The following is a 22,524-nucleotide window of genomic DNA, read 5'->3' as shown; positions in this document are numbered from 1 at the left end:
AACGTTACTGTAATCTAAATTGCAGCGCCTATCTGCTGCAATAGCAGATAGGGGTTGCAAAATCTGGTGACAGAGCCTCTTTAAACTACAATTCCCAGCATTTCCATTAGAGAGACACAAGTTGGAGATTACTGTTCTAGGTGCTTTGGATATAAGAACACGGCTTTAATAAATAACTCAACAACGTGTTTTTTTTATGTATTAATCTATTTTATTAGGAAGTAATAAGTACATTGCTGCTGTATATTGCAGATATTAAAACACTGTTACCTCGTAAACTTAAAAAAAAACAATTTCTATACATGTAAAGTCTCTTAAAATTGCAGAATTTTCTATATTGCTTATCTAGTTGAAAGTAAATCCATGCATTTCCTGTATTGTGCTTATATCTTCTCTGAGACAGCAGGTTTTTGCCTGTTCCTCATTCTCCACCTTTATGGCTTTACAGAGCAAAGAGGACCTTTTTGGACTTGTGGACTCCAGTATTGTGAGTCTTCCGTTTTAGCATCTTCATTTGTCTGTTAGCATTCTACTTCTTGTAGTTTATATCCAGTCCTCCCTAGTGAATACTCTCTGTCATATCTTCATTAGGAGAGGATGCTGCGTCCTGGTTTTCTGCTAGATTTAGCTTTTGTCTAAGAATATCGAATTAAGGATGTATAAAAATTATAGATTTTTCACTGTTAGTATCCATCCTTTTACATTGTTTGCAGCCCTACACATTTTATTTTTCACCCAAACTCATATTCATTGCATTGTCTTTGAAGCCTTAAAGGGGATGTCCAGACCACTGCATAACTTCTGGTGTAGGGAGGCAGCCGGAACAGCTGATCAGTCCGGGGTCCAGGTGTCGGTCCCCCATCGATCATACACTGATGACTTATCCTGTGGAGAGGTCATCAGTATGAAAAACCACCCCCTGCCTGGACAACCCCTTTAAGCAGTTTTCTTTCCGTCGTTCAAGGGGTTGTATGAGGCTACGAAAAAATGGGGCTGAGCTGCAATATCAGACACAGCTCATGGAGTGGCACTATTTCTGGGGAACAAAGCAAGGCCCCATTCAGACAGCTGTAACATGGCCCAGTATGAGTAAGAGTACGCAGTACTTGTCGGGAGCTCTATATTAAGAATGGGTTTGGATCCCATCAGGACAAGGCAGGGAAACTTTTTACAACAGTTTTCTTTGGTACAGGGTTGCCACTAAATATATATGTTATGGACATCTGAATGAAGCCAAACTGTAATTCTTTGCACTGTTTAGTTAATGTCATGTCATATATGGACAGTGATGTCAGGAGGAGAGAAGGAGTCCCAGGCAGAGCTAGAAGCGACTCTGCTCCAGGACTCCGTCTCTGGGGAAGACCCTGACATCACTGTCCATATATGGATAGAGATGTCAGGAGCAGAGCAGTGTCCCAGGCAGACTGCTAGTAGAGCTATGCCCGGTACTATGGCTCTGGGGTTGCCGCTGACATCACTATCCATATATGGACAGTGTTGTAAGGGGCTTCCCCAGAGCCGGAGTACCAGAGCAAAGCCTTTACTAGCCCGGGACTTCAGCTCAGCTCCGGACATCACTATCCATATATGGACAGTGATGTCAGGAGCAGAGCAAGAGTCCCTGGCAGAGTACTAGTAGTTCTCTGCCCGGGACTATGGCTCTGGGGTTGCCCCTGACAACACTGTCCATATATGGACAGTGACGTCAGGGGCTTCTACTGAAGCGGAATCCCCACCCAGAGCGTCAACAATTCTCTGGCTGGGGATTCCACTACTAGAGGGAACCCCAAAGACGCTACCTACAGGGAGGGTGGCTGTGTGGCACTACCAGGGAAGGGGGCTGTGTGACACTACCTGGGAGGGGGCTGTGTGGCACTACCTGGGAAGGGGGCTGTGTGGCACTACCCGGGAGGTGGGGGCTGTGTGGCACTACCTGGAAGGGGCTGTGTGGCACCACCTGGGAGGAAGGGGCTGTGTGGCATTACCTGGGAGGGAGGGCTGTGTGGCACTACCTTGGAGGTGGGGCTCTGTGGCACTACCAGGGAGGGGGACTGTGTGGCACTACCTGGGAGGGGGGCTGTGTGGCACTACCTGGGAGGGGGGCTGTGTTGCACTATCTACAGAGGGCACAAAATTTATGGGGGTACAAATTGTGGGCCTATCTTCTATATGGGGACATAAACAGGGCCTAACGTCTTTATGGGGGGCACTAAGTGACGTTTTCTGCCATTTTATTGCCGCCGTAAGTTTTCCCGCAAAGGGGCCTACTAAGTCTGTAGCCCAAGGGCCCATATAAACCTGGAGCAGGCCCTGTATGTGACAACAATCTCCTGTATTCTGCATATGTCTGGGCTGTGGGGTAAGGTGGCAAGACAGAAGTCTTTAATAACAAAGAAAAACATCCAAACCCGGCTATGTTTTGCAAAGACCTACATCAAGTCTGCCAAAAGCATGTGGGAAAACGTGTTATGGTCTATTGAAACCAAGGTTGAACTTTTTGGCAATAATTCCAAAAGGTATGTTTGGCGCAAAGCCAACACTGCACATCAACAAAGGAACACCATACTCACAGTGAAGCATGGTGGAGGCAGAATTATGCTTTTGGGGCTGTTTTTCTGCAGCTGGAACTGGGGCTTTAGTCAAGGTGGGGGGAATTACGAACAGTTCCAAATATCAGTCAATATTGGCAAAAATATCAACAGAAATTGTACTTGAAGCATAAGTCAAACCATCAGGTATGACATAGTATATCAGAAAACCAAAAATATACCTGATGTAACAAATAACACCACGTAGGCAAAAATAAAATATGTAAATCTTTATTACCCCATACGGGAGAAGTTACCCACAAAAAACATACATCTAAAATACAAAAAACTAAAAACACCCCAGAAGGGAATGTGTATCACGTCCTATGGAAATTACCATATGATGTAGCAAGTAAATAGCATGAGACATATGAGTAAGTAGCCACAGGATCCAATGTCTAAAATAATGGCAAAATATGACTCAAAATAATGCAATGTATCAAGTTCTACAAACAATCTAGGTATCTAAGTAGATAGTCATTTACCCAAAGTGGACATGATGGGAAACACACTCCGATCCAAGGACCACCTCGACACGCGTTTCGCTTCCTTCGTCCTGACGAAGGAAGCGAAACGCGCGTCGAGGTGGTCCTTGGATCTTACCATTACGTAGCTCTCAGTCTGTTACCTCTCCTCCACTCCTGTCCTCAATAACACCTTCACATGATTGGCAAGTCACCACCCCGCACAAGATCCGAACGCTCATCTCCTGAAATACTCTGTGGACAGGTCAGGATCCTGTTTTTTTAAATGCTGCTGGGGAACCCGCTCGCTCCACTATATAAGGCTGCGCCTCAATCCTCTTCTGCCCCAGTCACTTATTCCCAAGCACTGTAAACTTTCAGATTGGTTGCGCTGTGAATATTCGGAGAACGTGATTGGTTTATGTGCAGGGTAATGAACATACAGACAAGCAGTAGAAGACTGAATTCAATGAAATGCTCAGCCCTTAGTCAGTCTTCTATAGGCAATAGGTGATGGACACGGCTCCCCTCCTATCCCTTCCTGCACAATGACCTCTGCACAGGTCATGGAGCATGCCTACAAAACTCTCCCATAGAAGTCAATAATTTCCTCCTGTTCATAGGTTCCTATGGTCCATGTGGCTGCTGTAAAGCCAATCTCTCAGGCAAGGTTCCCACAAGTCGGATACGCTGCGTAAAAATTATGCAGCGAATCCGACCTGGCACCCGCAGCACCAGGGGCGTAACTAGGAAAGACTGGGCCCCATAGCAAACTTTTGACTGGGGCCTCCCCAGGTGCCACATGCAGCCACCCTTATAGATAGTGCGCCCTGTAGATTGTGCCATACAGCCCCTCTGTAGACAGTGCTATACAGCCCCCCTGTAGACAGTGTCACACCCCACTTGTAGATAGCGCCCACCACCTCCCCCTTGTAGATAGTGCCATAAAGCCCCCTGTATATAGCGCCACCAGCCTCCCTTGCCACACAGACCCCCTTAGTAGATAGTGCCACACACAGACCCCTGTAGATTGTGGCACACACAGCCCCCTGTAGATAGCGCCACAGCCACCCCCCTTGTAAATAGTGCCATACAGTCCCTCTAATAGATAGTGCCTCACAGCCCCCCCTTAGTAGTGCCACAAAGCCCCTTGTATATAGTGCCACACAGCTCCCCCTTGTGTATAGTGCCACACAGTCCCCCCTGTGTATATAGTGCCACCCTGTTTCCCCCCTTGTATATAGTGCCACCCTGCTCCCCCTTGTATATAGTGCCACCCTGCTCCCCCATTGTATATAGTGCCACCCTGCTCCCCCCCCTTGTATATAGTGCCAAAAAATCATATCAAAATCAAACCACCCATGAACTCGCTGCAGATCATACAGTGTCTACATTACTGATTAGAGGCAGAATTAACATTTACATTAAGTGACTCACTGGTGACATCTCAAATTCTAGTTCTTTTTTCTTTTCTTCTCCATCCGGTCCAGACCTCTATGATGACTTCTCCTGGCCACGACCCATTTCTGCAGTTTTCCGCTCAGATGTCTTCAGCTTCTCACTTGTAAAACATTTCTGCACCTATAAACGAAGATAAAATTCTCAACACCTCTAAATATAATAGTGCCATTCACTGCACCTCTAACTGTAAGTGCCATACACGGTGTTTTTCGGGTGGAATTTCCGCTGCGGAAAGCAGGTCTGAAAAAACAAACAAAAATGTTTATGCTAACACACTCCCTCTCTTCTGTGCGTAGTCTGGCCTCCAAAGATGACGTTGCAGGCCATGTGACTGCTGCAGCCTGTGATTGGCTGCAGCGGTCACAGAGGGATGAAACGTCATCCCAAGAGGCCGGACCTTGACTTTCTGTTGCAGGTTTTGCATCCCCATTGAATACAATTTCCGCACTGCAGGTCAATTTATTAACGTTTATGCTTTACTGTTACTGTAAATGCTGTGGAATTTCAGTTGCGGAAATTATGCAGTATTTACGCTATGTGTGAACCCGGCTGTTAACAGCAGCTCAGACAAGACGCCTGCTCCCATAACCATGTACAGAAAAAATAATAAAAAAATCTATAATCAAAAAATAAAAACAGATCACAAAAAAAGATTGTTTCACGATCTGGTTTTAATGATGAAAAAAAATATAGGTGACACTTTCCCTTTAAGTTATAAATCCGTTAGTAAAACAACCCAAAAATACAATGCTAATAAAATATATGCAACTACCACTTTGCTTTTGAATGAGACGAGTCTTCTAGTTGGTAATTTAAGGGATGTCACTGAGTGGAAAATGTGAAGGCAATATAAATAAAAATTGGTCCAAAATCAGTGATAAATAGGTATACGTTTAAATTTATTGAAATACACTTGTTCTACCTGTATAAACGTTTAAAATAATTCTTTAATGATAATTTATTAAAATATAGTAGGGCACAAAGTGCCAAAAGATCCAAATACAGGCGTTGGCAGCCAGATCAAGAATGCACAGTAAGAGGAGTGTGAAATGGACAATCAACATGCACTGATTGAACAGTGCCTGACAAGTCTGATGTAGTTTTCAACACCTCTTAAGATGTGCTGGCAAATATTGGTAGGATCTGATTGCCACAGATTACAGGCACACTTCCCTACGCGTTTCTGCACCACATTAGGGGAGCGTCCTCAGGGGTATGAATTGCCTGATATCACTCGTATTAGTTCACGAGATGCCGGTCAGCTGATATTCAGCTGTTCAAGTAGTATAACGGCGCATACGAGACACTGATGTCGGTCTAGCGCGCGCCGGAGAAACAAGGAAGCTTTAAAGCCCTGGCCCCACCTCCCAGGCATTGCGTAGCAAAGTGCCGATCCAATGGGAGAGTAAGACGTCGACCAGCGACGCCCACCCACAGGTCGGCTCCCTAGTAACCACGCAGCCAATGGAACAGATGCAACAAGCATCTATGGTAACAGGGGGGAGCTACAGGCGGCCGAGCATACAATGCCGATAGCAAAAATGAAAACAAGCGCCATGTGAATGACAGGGCGATCGGGGAGACACATAAACAACCAAACCACAGTGCAAAAATGTAGCGAAGATGGCCATCGAACATGAAGAGCAATGATTTAGTAAAGGAAACTGACAACTAAGACACCAGACCATGCACGAAAGTTAAACAGTGGAGACTAAGTGTCAGTAATTGGCAGGAGTAGTAGAAATAGATAACTAATGTCAGTGATTACCAGGAGTAGGAAGAGTAAGACAAACGGACTAGAAACAGCTGACCTTCTTATAAGAAAGGAAGATATGAGATAGAATCATTGAGGCCCAGTGGTTTGATGGTTTGCATCCTGAAAATCCACTGGGCCTCCTTTTGTAGAATACGTTTGTCCCAATCTCCTCCCCTAATAGGTGGCTTGATAGATTCCATCCCTGTACATGTACATTCGAGCTAGACGCAACTGCACTACCTTGGCAGATTTTAAAATGTCGGCCAATAACCTGAGGAGGAGATTTGAACATAAAGGATACCCCAGTGGTGTTTTGAAATCGGCTTACCAACATGCCATCACAGCGGATAGGGAGTCTCTGTTAAATCCAAAGACACCCACACAGGAGGACAATGTCATGAGAATAATAGGCACTTATGATGCTGCACACTGGGAGGTTAGACAAATACTTACCTCCTACTGGGATATCCTTAAAGCTGACCCCGATGTGGGTGGCTTAGTGGGGGACCGACCTCAGATCACCTTTCGAAGAGGCCGCAATTTGAAGGATCGATTGGTGCATAGCCACTTGGATGCAACTGGTGCCAAGACTTGGCTCTCTACCAATGTTACTGGCTCGTACCAATGTGGGAGGTGTAAGGCCTGTTCCTCTGTGCTGAAAAGTAAAACCTTTAAGAGCACTGTTACAGGAGCGGTTTTTCATAACAGGTCTTTCATCAATTGCCTCACAAAGGGGGTAGTGTACCTCATCACTTGCCATTGTGGAATGCAGTACGTTGGTAAAACCATAAGGGAGTTTAGACGGCGAATCCGAGACCACATGTGCGATATTAAGAATCAAACCGATACTCCTGTATCTAGACATGTGTGGGACCACCATCTGGGAGATTCTTCCGTCATTAAATTCCAAGGGATGGAATCTATCAAGCCACCTATTAGGGGAGGAGATTGGGACAAACGTATTCTACAAAAGGAGGCCCAGTGGATTTTCAGGATGCAAACCATCAAACCACTGGGCCTCAATGATTCTATCTCATATCTTCCTTTCTTATAAGAAGGTCAGCTGTTTCTAGTCCGTTTGTCTTACTCTTCCTACTCCTGGTAATCACTGACATTAGTTATCTATTTCTACTACTCCTGCCAATTACTGACACTTAGTCTCCACTGTTTAACTTTCGTGCATGGTCTGGTGTCTTAGTTGTCAGTTTCCTTTACTAAATCATTGCTCTTCATGTTCGATGGCCATCTTCGCTACATTTTTGCACTGTGGTTTGGTTGTTTATGTGTCTCCCCGATCGCCCTGTCATTCACATGGCGCTTGTTTTCATTTTTGCTATCGGCATTGTATGCTCGGCCGCCTGTAGCTCCCCCCTGTTACCATAGATGCTTGTTGCATCTGTTCCATTGGCTGCGTGGTTACTAGGGAGCCGACCTGTGGGTGGGCGTCGCTGGTCGACGTCTTACTCTCCCATTGGATCGGCACTTTGCTACGCAATGCCTGGGAGGTGGGGCCAGGGCTTTAAAGCTTCCTTGTTTCTCCGGCGCGCGCTAGACCGACATCAGTGTCTCGTATGCGCCGTTATACTACTTGAACAGCTGAATATCAGCTGACCGGCATCTCGTGAACTAATACGAGTGATATCAGGCAATTCATACCCCTGAGGACGCTCCCCTAATGTGGTGCAGAAACGCGTAGGGAAGTGTGCCTGTAATCTGTGGCAATCAGATCCTACCAATATTTGCCAGCACATCTTAAGAGGTGTTGAAAACTACATCAGACTTGTCAGGCACTGTTCAATCAGTGCATGTTGATTGTCCATTTCACACTCCTCTTACTGTGCATTCTTGATCTGGCTGCCAACGCCTGTATTTGGATCTTTTGGCACTTTGTGCCCTACTATATTTTAATAAATTATCATTAAAGAATTATTTTAAACGTTTATACAGGTAGAACAAGGCAATATAAATAACATTCAATTCTTTAATCTTCCCTGTCCAGTTAACAGCTTCTATGTGTATTTAGAAATATGAATTGACAAATTTATGTGTAAGGACATGTAATAGCTGAAAATGAACACTAGATGGCATTATCTTTCTTTCATAGTTTACGGAAGATGCCATTGTTTAAAAATATACAAAAGGTATTTTACAATACAATTTCCCTACTGTTTCAACCCTATATGGAGATCTAAAGGGTAATTTATGAAATTAACAGGCATTCTATTTGTCGCATCAACAATGACAAGCATAGGAGTCGGAGCAACAAACATCGCTTCCTGCCATTACTTAAAGATGATCTGTCTACTTATGACTCTGGAGCTACCGTTCCCACTTCACATAAACCGTATATGTGGGGCAATAATCACCTGACCTTTTTCCAGGTTATATCTAAATGTCAGTAGGTATTAATCATTTTATTCCCATAGGAGGTACCATTTATAAGACCACGATAATAATCAAGTTTTAGGTATTTCTTAACATGTTTAAAGGCATTATGTTCCGTACATGGCCAGATTAATGTTGGTGGAGGCCCGTGGCCAAAAAATCTTGCCATAAATCGGGGACCTACCATAATGAACATTTTTAATAAGGGCAACAGTAGCTCACAAATAGGTCAATATTGTTTGGGAGTTTGGTTATAATGAATTTGGACTCCAAAATATATTCAGATCCCAGACACCGGATCCCAAAATTCAGACCCCAGACTTCAAAGAGAATTCAGAACCCAGGATACCGTACTGATCAGCGTACGCTGGGGTGTACGCTGTGGAGGTCTGATACTTCACAATAGCCACCTTCTCTTTCCGGCTCCCTGCCCCTCAAAAGTAAGTGCAGCCTTGTTTGCACTGTTCGTGTTGTCGGAGCATTCAAAGTACAAAAAAGGGCTGAGATCAGTCTGTATTTACAGATGGTGTTTGTTCTGCCAGGTGCTACAAACGGCAGAGGAAATCACGTTTTTTTGCAACTGTCCATACATTTTTGGATGATTAGCAACCATGATTCTACCCCTGCACACAGATACCCCTATACAGGCAGCACATACATTACCCACATACACAGATACTGCACATGTTCACACAGCATACAATACACACACTATATACACACTATTACTGGTTTTAATCCTCTGCGTTGCCTGGGCACAAGACCTTGGTCTTGTGACCATGAAGTTATTAAAGATCCTGCTCCCCTTTTAGTTGTGTTTTTCCTTTATAATCTTTTCCAGATCGTGGGTAAAACAATGTGGTTTTGTTGCATTTTTCACAAAACCACAGGTTTTTGTTATGGTCTTGCAAAAATTGTGGCAAATCCAAAATTTTTACCACAATTTGGCCAAAATTGGGATAAAATCACACGATAAAAAAATGTAAATATTTAGGGCTGGGTTAAAAGAAGGGTTCTGTCTCTGGTGGTTTTGGTGGAGGGCCACAAGTCCCCCCTTGTTGAGGAGGCCCTTGGTATAATCCAGCCCTGATCCCATACATTTCTTCACTGCCAAGTGATACATATTTACCTAATTCAGTATGGGAAGGGAGAAAACAGTTGCGCCCACAGCTGTCACACTTTTTATTTGCAGTCCCATTGACCATAGAAGGTTTTGTACAGATCTGTGATTTACATACATGACCACTAATGATGGGTTCTACTTTAGTGTTTGTGCTTGATCACACATATTACATGTTACTTATAGAGGTTTTCCAGACATTAAAATTGTTGGCCTATCCTCAGGATAGGCCATCAATAGCTGATGGGTCAGGGGTCCGACTCCTGGTACACCCGCCGATCATACGACATTTGTCGTATGGATACGTAATGGAAAGCTAGTGCTTATCGCATTTTGCCGTATCCATACAACCCCTTCCCTCTTTGGCCACTTTTGACCTTCCTGACAGAGCCTCATTTTTAAACCTTTGAAAAGCAAACATTGTTTTTAATAAAAAGTTGTATCAGTGTGTTTTGTGTAACTTTGTAAATACTTTTTATTAAAAATTATTGTAAGGCTACATTCAGACGAGCGTGTACAACCTCTGACGTGAAAAATGGACGTTTATCATTTATCGTTATCACGGATCCTTCATAGACTGGAGTCTATGGAGCGATGCATGAAAAAGCAAGAAACTAGGACATGTCCTATTTTTCCACGGAACCCTTCACATGCTCCGTCGAAAGAACGGCCGTGTGAACAGCCCCATTGAAATACATGTGTCCGTGTGACGGCTGTTGTTTTAATGTCCATCACTCGGATGAGTTACACACTCGTCTGAGTGAGCCTTTACTGTTTTAGATACAGCTGCTCTGTATTCTCTATACAGAGCAGCTGTATCTAGAGCTATTCACTGAATCCATTAGTCCCGCGGACCTGACGGCTTCAGTGACAAAGGGTCCTGCATGTCCTTGTCACGCAGGATCCACCTGTTATCTATCACATCTAAGTCCATAACTTAGACGTGATAGTTTACAGGTGGAACCTACGTGTCAGAGGCACGCAGGACCTGCTGTCACTGAACCCATTAGTGCTTCTGACCTAATGGATTCAGTGAATAGCTCTAAATAGAGCTGCTCTGTATAGAGAATACAGATCAGCTATATCTAAAAAAGTAAAAACAATTTTTTATAAAAATTATTTACAAAGTTAAACAAAACACAGATACACCTTTTTAGTAAAAAAAAAATATTTGTTGCCTTTCAATGATTTACATAGCCTTTAAAGGGGTATTCTAATGACATATCCATCTGAATGCCTCAAGACTGATTCTTCTTTAGCATGGTTTACTTAAAAGGATACATGGAGTTGCTGAGTTCTTCCAGCTGAAATATAAGAAATTCAGTGTGTGTTAGACACAGAGGTAGTACAAATAAAATGAGCATAACCAATAGAACAATAGTTTGACATGTATTTTTTTGTAGTAAAGCTAACATACAAAATCGAAGAAATCTGACTTATATGACATCTGAATAAAAAAATTTCAAGCAACATTGAATCTCCTGTTAACAGTACTCCCATAGAAATGGATTGAAAGGAGATGGTGTTACGTAGCAGTAGGGGTGAGACCCAGCAGGCGGACAGTGACAAGGGCTTGATATGGCTTCAATTTGTCTCCGTTGTGCAGGGGTTCCCTCGTTTGGACAGAATCAATAGCGTAGTCGACTACGGTATTCATTCTGTCAAAATTACGGAACCCCTGCACAACGGAGACAAATGGAAACCATTTGCACCAGATCTGGTTTCCGTTTGTGTCAGTCAGGGCTCCATTCCAAAGGAAAACTTTAGACGGAACTTTGGAACGGAGCCCTGAGGCAGTTAGTATCAATCCTGTGATGCCTGAGTAGGTGTAGCTGAAGCCAGTACCACCTCTGCCAGCTATTATGCTTCCCTCAGTTATCCTCCTGTGGAGTAAGCTATACACAGATTGTAATTACATCACCCAAGAAGTGCCCCTGTGCTGTATAAGCATTTACCCCATGGACCAAAGGAGAGAAAGCAGTGTCACCGAAGACAGACAGATTGTTACTATCCAATGGTACGAGTGTGGTGGATCTGATATCTGGTGATAGAAGCAGCAGATAAAAACAGAACATATACGAGACTACATTGTCATTTCCTAATGGAGGACATGAGCACAAGTTCCTCTTCAGTTTTTTTGTAGCTCCTGTACTACAGTCCGATAATGTGACCTTTGGAAGAAAAAAAAACAAAACTGCACTTGCAGACAACTTACGCTCTGGCTAGTGTTTAGTGTGAGAGAAATAGAATAGAAGATTGAGGTGCATATTTTTGTATACAATTATATTATTGTAATAGGATTATTTTCAGAAGTAATGCTTTATAAATGTGACACTTATCCAGAGGTATGTTGAAAACTATTTTTGTGATGAATGTTGAAGATGTGTAAATCTATCTTGAGTTATTGGTATGAATAGCATGAGAGGATATTGCCTGCAGTGAAAATGATCTTTTTAAGTCAGAAGTACGGCTGGTGAAAAGTAAAAAGTGCGTCAGTGAGTGTATGACCCCCCCCCCCCCCCCTCAATAGCTGCAGTTTTATTGTACTGAGCGGATAGTTGAGTGGTGTTTTAACATACATGTGAAAGTTTTTGCATGTTGTTCAGGGATTACAGCTTGGTCAGCTGAGAAAACTTGGGCTGATAAAGAGACCTAATTTTAGAGTTCCGGTAGTGTGTCCGTTAAGTGTGGTCCAGCTGTCTGTGTGGAAAGGTGAAGAAGATGTAGAATAAACCTGCAATGAATTGGTGGCTGTTGGATTTGTGTTGTTTTGTTATAGGTCTGGTGTTGGTGATTTCATTTATTATTAGGCTCTTGTGTAAAATTGTTAAGGATCATAGGAATGGTTAACCTGTTGCCCGCTTGGTCTGAGAGAGTTGAGTGCCATGTACGTACGTCAAGTCTGGTTCACCGGTCGAGTGTCAGGAACGCCTGACTCGGTGAGGTACTACAGGTGTCCGTGGGGCGACACAGGTGTCTGTGGGTGCCAGAGAGTCCGGAGTAGACAGACTGTCCATCGGTGGCAGAGAGTTGGGGGCAGAGAAGTGTTTGGATATACAGACTGCGCATTTATAGCAGAGATTCTGGGACAGAGGAGTTGGCTATTCTGAGGTAATATCTGGTAGTACCATCAGGACTTCTGTGGTTAAGTCCTGATAATGGGGAACTCAGTGTTAGGAAAACACCTGATCCCTTAAGGTCGCTATGACAACCTGTCTAGCTTCCGGTTGGTCTTCTTTTGCTTTGAGCCTCTCTCTCTTCTCTGTCTTTCTGCCAATCTGCTGTGGGCTTGTATTTATACCGGTCTCTTACCACCTGTCTGTACTTGTAAATCTTCCTGTTTCCTGGTTCCAGATCAAGATCCTGACTGCTCCTGACTGCTCCTGCATTTCTGATTTCTGGACCATGTGTATACTAACCTCGGCTTGTCGTTCGTTAACCCTCTGCCTACCGATTCTGATTATCCTCTCCCGACTGTGGCTTGTCTGATTACCTCTACTCTGTTTCTGGACTTTCAGATAACCTACTGGTTGTCTGGTTTCCAGCTCAGGTTTGCCTGCATTGCACCTCTTTTCCAAAACTGCCCCTGCAAAGACAACCTGGGTTCTAAACAGCAAAGTCCATCTTACCTACCGGTCAGCTCTGGCGAACACCTTAGAGTCGCCTTAGATTCTGTTGACCAGAATGGTTACGGATTAGAAGTTGCGGGTTTACATGCACACTCTCTCCCAGCAGACTCCAGCAGCCTTACGGTATTGCTCCACTTGCATTGACATAACACTCAGAGGGCAGAGTAACAGGGGGAACCCTGTGGTATACAGCCAAAGAAATTGTGACAAACAGGGCGGGCAAGGACTCTATAACAAACTGTCAAACTGTGAAAAAATGCTTAGAAAGGCTGGCATGTTGAAAGATGGTTGTTTGGATGTTGATAAATGGGTTGTGGAGAGATGAACAAGGGATGGTGAATGATTATGAGTTAAAGGAACAGTGTCATCGCAAATAATTTTTTTATATGTTAAAGATGTTAGTGCTTTAATAAAAACGTTTATATTCATTTGTGTGTTTGTGTTTTACTGTTTCTTATTTTTACACTTTTTCTTCCCTATGGGGGCTGCCATTTTTTGTTCCATTTCTGTGTGTGTCGATTAACGACACACACAGACATGGAATACGGCAGCCACAGTCCCATAGGGACTGCGAACGGCTCCCGTCCCATTGACTGCCGTGTACGGCGTCTGTGTGGGAACTGCGCATGCGCCGCTCCCACACAGTCCTATTCGAAATTGGCGCCGTCCGGCGCCATTTTCCTGTGGACCGGAAGTCGCGGCCGGACAGTAATATTACTACTTCCGGTCGCGGCTTCCGGACTTGTGCACATGGAACAGCGGCAGCAAACGGAGCGGACGGGCCGGAGGGAGCCGCGGCGGCAGGAGCAGGTAAGAGATTTCAATGTATGTTAGTGTTTGTGTGTGTTTACTACTGTATGTAAACCTACTACACTGTGGGTTACCTCAAAAAATGGCGACACACAGTGTAGGAGGTTAAACCTTTCAAACCCCTCGTTTATCCCGGCACTAGCCAGGATAAAGGAGGGGGGGATGCTGAGAGCTCACTAGAGCGAGGGCTGTTAACCCAATGTTGCAATGCTGCAATTTGGGAACAGCCCCATCTAGTGGCCAAAAATGGGTAGTATTATAAATTAGAAATAATTTATAATATTTCCTGGCTCGTGCCAAAAAAAAAAAAAAAATTTGAACAATGTTTAATCACCCACACACTAAATGTTTAATTTTTAAAAAAAAAACATGTTTTTCTGGCAACACATTCCCTTTAACTAAAGGAGAAGCAGAAACATGGCTTAAAGTAAGTGATAACTGGTGGTGTAAGTAAGTTGGTATGAGTGGTATGTGTATACAGGCATAGATTTTGACAGGATGAGTGACTGTGAGGAAGACGTATACAGCTGGGTACATTGCAGTGAATAATGTGAATTATGATGGGGGTGATGTGGACATGTGTGCAGTGTGTGTCGAAGAGTAGTCTGAGAAGCAGACTGGTGCAAATGAGAATGGACTGACAAATGTGAAACAAAAAGGATAGCAAAGCTTACAAATTGAGCAGCTATTGCATGGCTGACGGGGGAGTTGTGTGAAAGGCGGGAGACAGGGGGCAGCTGGTACTGTGTCAGAAGGAATGTGAACACTGGCTGTGTCTTCTCTTCACGTGCTGCTGCTCTTAGTGCCGCCCTCAGTAACATACTATGCAGAGAGGTGAAATATTAATATAACAAGCCCAGTCCAAGTATTTGTCTGCATAAAAATTACAAAATGTGGACTGCTGGAAATGGAGCACCAAGGATGAGGTGTCTTCACCAGTGATTTTCACGTGTTAATATCTGACGTTTTAGTGTCTTGAACCCAGTTACGTTTCTTCCGTTGGGTCCAAACGTATGGGAGGAAGAGAATTCGGGTAAGTTCAGATACAGTTGTTAAGGGTCTGGTCCACCCCATAATTGTTTGGAGATTGGTGAAGGGTGGGACACGGGGTCTGGAGGGTGTGTGTGTGTATCTAGGTCCCGGTGCACAGGCCCCAGCTGTTCCCGACTCCCACACTTTGGTTGATCAGGTCCGGCACATAGTTTGTTGCTTTAGAGTGATTGAATTTTCAGACGCTTTATTTTCTGCTTCACTAGATGAAGAATTACAGTTGCTATTTGCTTTTACAAATGGAGGCAAGCAATAGAGTATACTGTAGTATTGCAAGGCTGGACCCCGGCCGCTGCTGGAAACCAGTTATTGCAGTATGTTGATGACCTACTTCTGGCTTGTGAGTCAGAATAAGACTGCCTAAATGTCATCCTGAAAATGTATGTTGTTTTTGGCAGCAAAAGGTTGCAAGGTATCTAAAGATAAGATGCAAATTTTGTCAGGAGAAAGTCACCTTTCTAGGCCACTGCATATCCCAGGGGGCCAAACACTTGTCCCCAGATAGAGTGGCCAACCTCACTATACAGGGATGATCAGTTTTGAACCCTGTTCAATGCTTTCACAGGGTCCAAAAGGGGGGAGTAGTGATGAGACTGATCAGTTACATCTCAGTGAGACACCACACAACTGTGTTGAATTAATGAATTCAGTGCTAGGAGGTCTACAAAATGTGTATGAGACACCCATAAGTAACACAGATTTTGAGTTTTTTGTAGAAGACGATGCACGAGGTAATTATCCAGAGAACACTCCGACCTTGTTCTGCTCAAGAAGCGGAGCTGGAGGCATTTGCTGTATCTTGAACATGGCAAAAGGTGAGACGGCCAACATTTGCACTGACTCTAGGTACGCTTTTGGCATCGCCCATGATTATGGACCCATTTGGCATAGTAGGAAGAGATGACACACCTGGCAAGGAGAGTATGTGCAGCCAGATATCAGCAAATTGCCCCTGGATTCAATAATACTGCCACTAGGTTTGTAGTAGCCTGCATTATATGCACACGGAATGACATGGGTAAAACAGCAAAGGTACCTATGAAAAGTGCACCCTGGACAGATTACCCATTCCATCGACTGCAGATTGACTACTACCCAAGGTAGGTGTGTATGAATATGGGCTCGTATGCGTAGACCTGTTCTCAGTGTGGCCTGAAGCTTGGCCTGTATCTTCCCTACTGCAAAGAATATGACCAAGAAAATTCTTAGTGAAATTATGTGTAGAGTTTTTACCCTAAGTAGCATTTGTGTGTGATAACACTACTCAAGAAGTGTTGTGGGAATATTACATACTGAGGTTAAGTTTCATGTAAAGTTCTGGATCAGCATGCCTCAGAATTGGACTATTGGAAGCATGTGTCAGATATAAGGTGTGGCAGCGTGTTATAACTGTGTAAATGATAACTTCTCAGTGGAAATAAATTCCCATTTGAAAACATTTTTTTGTTGTGAAAGGAAAAATTTAGAAAAGAAAATTCAGATCAGAAACTTTATCTGGATCTGGTTTCTGTGTGCACAATCTTATATATATTTTTGAAAGTTTGTTTGATTGAAGCCCGATTTTTCATTGGTTTAAAATGAAGTGACGTCACTCCATCCTCCACAGCGTAGCCACGCCTTGGCGTCAGAGGAACGCCACACACAAAATGGCGTTAGGTCAGAGGATACTCGCAGCGCAGTGTCGGGCGCTGGCTCTTTGTCTGCTCACAGCCTCCCTGGGACGGACGAGCAGACATGGCCGTGATGGTGAGTATCGTTGGCGGAGGGAGCTGGGTCTGTGCTTTAAGGGCACGGTGGAGAGCGAGCTCCGTGAGGTTACGTGTGCTGCATGGCGGAATGTTCCCGACAACAAGACACCAAGCTGGTGGGGCACCTCTCTTTCCGGCTTCTCCGCCGTCCGGTGTGAGACCCCTGGGCCCGACCGACTACTGTTACCCACAACAGCCTCCCCGGGACGGTCGGGCAAACACACTCTATCTATACCGTAAGTCAACCTCCCGAGCAACGCCGGGTATAAAAGCTAGTATTATGTAGTTTTGCTGTGAACTGAACCTGCTGTTTGATAATAAAATTCCATGAGGTAGTTATAAAAAGAAGGAAAATCAGTTAGCATATATCACATTTAGTACACTGCTCAATGTTAATGTTTAACTTAAAGTTGTCATTTTTTTTTATTATCCACAGGAATTGTCCAACTGGGAGCAGCAGGCGTGAAAACCAGATTCTAATGGAATGTGGACGGATAAGGAAGGTAAACCGGTAGCCCCCAAGGCACTCTTGATGGCAGCTGTATTAATGGTGTGTGGCCACATGTCACAATTGGCCAGCTGTAGCGGAGAGGCAGCTGGCCAAGTCACAGTCTATGCAAAGTCTATACAAAAGTTCGTAGCACAAGGGTACCTGAGATAGTTCAGTCAGCGGCAGGGCTTTGGCACGGATGGGGCTAGACCTGGCGGATGATACCAGGAGTGACAGATGACACCAGACGTGGTGTATAACAGCAGGTGTGGCAGGTAGCGCCAGATGTGGCAGATGACACCAGACGGGTATAACAGCAGTCGGCACAACACGACTCCAACACTAGAAAGGCTCAGGAACTAAACACAGCACGGGATACATGATACAGGTAGCAGGGAACGGGAACACTGGGAGCAGGTAAAAAAATAAGGGACCATTTGCAATACGAACATGGGTAGACAACAACAATGCTCAGGCAAGGAGTAAAAGGGCCGGGCCCTTTTTATAGTCCAGGTTGATCTGGGAAATAATTAATTAATTACATATGCACACTGGCCCTTTAGGTCCTTGCAGGACAGAGCGTCCGGATGCGCTGACGTCTCTCGGGAAGGAGGCATCGGCCAGAGGAGGAAGGTCTGCGGTCGCAGCCGTCATCAGGTAAGGGGAGGCGGTGGTCCGCGACTGTGGCCATTACACCTCACATATGCCTCCAAGACTGCAAAGATCAATTTGGTAAGATCTAATTGGTATGCACCAGGTTTTACAGCTGTTGCTGGTAAATCTCTTAGAGCTGTTTGATTTACCTGCAGAACAGTAATGGCAGACCGGTGCCAAACTTCCCAGCACACCTATCTCCCACGGAGAGAACTAGAGGCCTTCCCAGGTAATACAACTTGTTTTCAGTTTCCTAAAGTTAGGAATGTGTATACAGGGCCGGCCTTAGGATAAATTATCTTTCCGCGCCACACCCCATCAAAAAAAATGCCCCATAAAAAAGTACAATGCTCCCCACAGTATAATGCCCTATATAGTTCCCCCACACAGTATAATGCCCCTTTAGTGCCCCCATACAGTATAATAGTATTTAATAATATAATATATTATAACCCCTCCAAGAACACAGTGTTTTGTCATCTAATTGTGCCCACACGGTATTATGCCCCCAAAGTGCCACACACAGTATATTGCCCCCTGTAGTGCCCCTACACAGTATAATGTCTGCTTAGTGGCCTCCACACAGTATAATGGCACCCTTCCCTGGCTGCCACACACAGCCCCCCCTTGTAGATAGTGCCCCCCAGTAGATTGAGCCATACAGCCTACCTGTAGATGGTGCCATAATCCCCCACCTCCTCCTTGTAGACAGTGCCGTACATCCCCCCACCGCCTCAATGTAGACAGTGCCATACAGCCCCCCCCCTCCCCCTTGTAGACAGTGCCCCCCAAAAAAATAATTGTACTTACTTAGGCCCGTTCCCACGAAAAATTGAGCTGCTCAACAACGGGGTCCTTGCGTAGGCCGGCGTGATCCTGTAGCCTAGTACAGAGTTTCCCAACCTTTTCGGACTCAAGGCACCCCTGGAAAAAAAACAAATCTTCAGGGCACCCCTACCAAAAATTGTTTCCAGAAAGACAGAAAACGGCTAAAAACAAGCACTACACTACACACAGCGTTTTTTGTAAGGGATGGAATTTTGAGGTCGATTTGGAATTTACAGCGTTATTTGACGTTTATTTTTGCATTTATTTTTTTAAGTTGTTGAAGCTAATGCAAAAGACGCAGGAAAATAAGAACCAAACGAGCGCCGCAGGTATGTTCTGCCTCCTATTAACGTCAATTGGAGGTCAGAGGTGGAATCCTCTTGAAGACCATCAGCCTGCCAATCACAGTAATATGACCATCAGCCTGACACTCACAGTAAAATGACCATCAGCCCGCCACTCACAGTACAATGACCATCAGCCCGCCACTGACAGTAAAATGACCATCTGCCCACCACTCACTGTAAAATGACCATCAGCCCCCCACTCACAGATTCCCCCTTGTAGTTAGTGCCACACAGCCCCCTTGTAGGTAGTGCCACACAGCCCCCTTGTAGGTAGTGCCACACAGCCCCCTTGTAGGTAGTGCCACACTGCCCCCTTGTAGGTAGTGCCACACTGCCCCCTTGTAGGTAGTGTCACACTGCCCCCTTGTAGGGTAGTGCCACACTGCCCCCTTGTAGATAGTGCCACACTGCCCCATGTAGGTAGTGCCTCACTGCCCCCATGTAGGTAGTGCCACCCTGCCCCCATATAGGTAGTGCCAAGCTGCCCCCTTGTAGGTAGTGCCACACTGCCCCCTTGTAGGTTGTGCCACACTGCCCCCTTGCAGATGGCATGGCACCCCCCTTCCTGTAGATAGCGCCACTGTAGCTGCCTGAAGGAGCGTAATCCCCCTGTGGCCGGGTATTCCGCTCCTGGATGTAACACTTGATGTCTCTGTCCTTATATGGACAGTGACGTCAGGGGCAACTCCTGGAGTGGAATCCCCGGTCACAGCGTTGGTGATTCCACTCCAGGAGAAGCCCCTGGCATCTCTGTCCATTTACGGACAGTGACGTCAAGGGCTTCTCCTGGAGTGGAATCCCAGGTCACAGTGTCGGCAACTGTGGATGGGGATTCCGCTTCAGGAGTTGCCCCCCATGTCACTGTCCATATATAGACAGAGACATCAAGCACTCCGTCCAGGAGCAGAATCCCTGGCCACAGGGGGATTTCACTTCTTCAGGGAGCTACAGTGGTGCTAGTAGATAGCAGAGCAGGGAGACACAGGCAGGCACAGGTCGCACACCCCTAAGGCCGGCCCTGTGTGTATAAGAGTATTAATTTGTTCTCAGAGTGAATAAACAAATTGGCTTGAGACACTTTTTCGATTAAAAATATATAATATCTGTGAATATTTCTGTGGGTAGGAGCGGTCACAGGTATCAGCTCAGATCAAGGTATAAATCCCACTCAAAAGTGTTACAACACAAGTGCAAAATAAAATGTACCCAGTAGCTGCATATTTCCTAGATTCCTTGTCCAGTGGGACAGAGATAAGTTTATGATTTCATTTTATAAATGTGTTTGACAAAGTCCAAGGGCTTGCCACTTTTATTGCATGCACTTAGAACAACTTTTATAGAGCATGCGGATGTTGTTGTTATCACCAGATGAGCATTTATGTTAACAATTGACAATGGTTGGGTCCCCAGCAAGTGCCAACAAAATAAAAGACTTCAAATTTATCAACTCCATCTCTGTATGACTGTCTCCGTCCAATATAGCGTAGTAATAATATTTTCAGACGGCAGGGGGTATAGTGAACCCACCGTGTTGTACTGGATTTCTGGTAGCTAGACCAGGGAGCGGATTCTGGGGGAACCTCGGCTTTTCACCCTCCAACCCTTGTATAGGGTTTTGGTCTTCAGGGCGAGGAATGCCCTGATCGCTGAACCCACGAAATAGTCTCCCGATACAACAGCCAATAAATAACCAACGGAATGGAAGTGACAAATGGCACACTTACTATTTAGCTGTACAGTCTCGAGTGCGGATCCGTAGCAGTAGTTGTAGGAAGTGGTACTGAAGAATAGTAGGGGTCACATTCAGGGGTCGATAGGTAGGAGGCAAACAAGAATAATCGATGATAGAGTCCAATAGATCAATAACAGCAAACACAGAACCAGGCTTTAAAAGGGAGCAACCTTATTGCTGTGGCAAAGTCAAACTGAGAGAGCTTTATATAGGAAAGCAACAGTTGCTGAAGATGACCAAGTAGTTCATGCTGCTACTCCAAGCCAAGGACAGCTTGTGCAGGGAGCTAAGTAACTAGTAGTTTGAGCTGTTTTCAGCAGTACCAGGAATAGTAGATGTAGCAGAGCTGGCACTACGTGGACGTAGGCCAGACCACAGCGCGCACTGAATGGTGCGGTACCGTGAAGAGGTGAGTAAGAGTGGAGGAGAGAGAGTTGCGGTGGTGGCCACTACAGTACCCCCCCCCCCCCCTGTTACATCCCTCTTCTTTGGCTTTTCAGGGAATTTCCGGTAGAAAGCCATCAGGAGAGTAGGAGCATAAATATTCTCTTCAGGTTCCCACAACCCCTCCTCAGGACCAAAACCCCTCCAGTCAACTAAAAACAACAGTTTACCTTTGGACCGTTTAGCATCGAGGATCTCATTGACATCAAACTCAGGGTTAATAGTGGAGGAAGTAGGAGGAGTGGAATTCTTAGAATAACAGTTAAAGACCAGAGGTTTGAGTAGGGATACATGGAAGGAATTTGAAATCCTTAATGAAGTAGGCAGTTGTAGTTTATATGCCACAGGGTTAATTTGTTTTAGGATGGGGTATGGACCCAGAAAACGTGGAGCCAGTTTATAGCAAGGAACTCTGAGACGGATGAACTGAGAGGATAACCATACTTTGTCTCCCGGTAAAAAAATTTGGCCAAATCCTGCGTCTCTTGTCAGTACAGTTTTTGAACTGAGAGACTGCTGGGGCAATAGCTTTTTTAGCGTCCTGACAGTTTTTGAGAAACTGAGTGTGGGTTAGACTGGCCAAATGAGTTGGTATAGGTATCTGTGTTGCCCATAGACCAAGAAAAAAGGTGAAGATTGAGTAGACTCCACGACGTGATTGTTGTAAGTAAACTCCACTGATGGTAAGAGCTCAAACCAATATTCTTGTAGGGGAGAAATGAAACTGCGGAGATAGTTTTTTAGAATCTGATTAATCCGTTCTACTTGGCCGTTGGATTGCAGATGGTAAGCCGAGGATAAATCCAATTTGATTTGTAAGAGACTGCAGAGGGCCCTCCATAATGTAGCGGTAAATTGCACTCCCCTGTCAGAAACAATGTTGGTAGGAAGACCATGAAGACTAAAAAATGTGTCTTATGAAAAGAGTACCGAGTTGTGCTGCTGAAGGAAGGCCAGGAAAAGGAGTAAAAGGCGCAAGTCTACTACGAACCAGATAACCGTACTTTTGTCTGATTTT

The 22,524-nt window shown here is 44.9% G+C and overlaps 1 protein-coding gene across 1 annotated transcript in view; it reads right to left on the bottom strand.

The window, feature by feature from the left end:
* Positions 1 to 212: 212 nt before the first annotated feature.
* CCDC28B (coiled-coil domain containing 28B) overlaps positions 213 to 22,524 on the bottom strand; it is a 78,756-nt gene continuing 56,444 nt past the window's right edge. The window contains exons 5-6 of the mRNA XM_075850487.1: positions 11,056 to 11,078; positions 213 to 635 (exon numbers count right to left, since the gene is read on the bottom strand). Coding sequence (XP_075706602.1) covers positions 560 to 635; positions 11,056 to 11,078 — 99 coding nt within the window. The 3' untranslated portion in view covers positions 213 to 559. The remainder of the gene's footprint in view (positions 636 to 11,055; positions 11,079 to 22,524) is intronic.

This window comes from Rhinoderma darwinii, chromosome 2 (genome assembly GCF_050947455.1).
Source record: "Rhinoderma darwinii isolate aRhiDar2 chromosome 2, aRhiDar2.hap1, whole genome shotgun sequence".
Classification (NCBI taxonomy): domain Eukaryota; kingdom Metazoa; phylum Chordata; class Amphibia; order Anura; family Rhinodermatidae; genus Rhinoderma; species Rhinoderma darwinii.
Note: the sequence above shows the minus strand (reverse complement) of the source record. Positions and strands in the feature narration are given on the sequence as shown.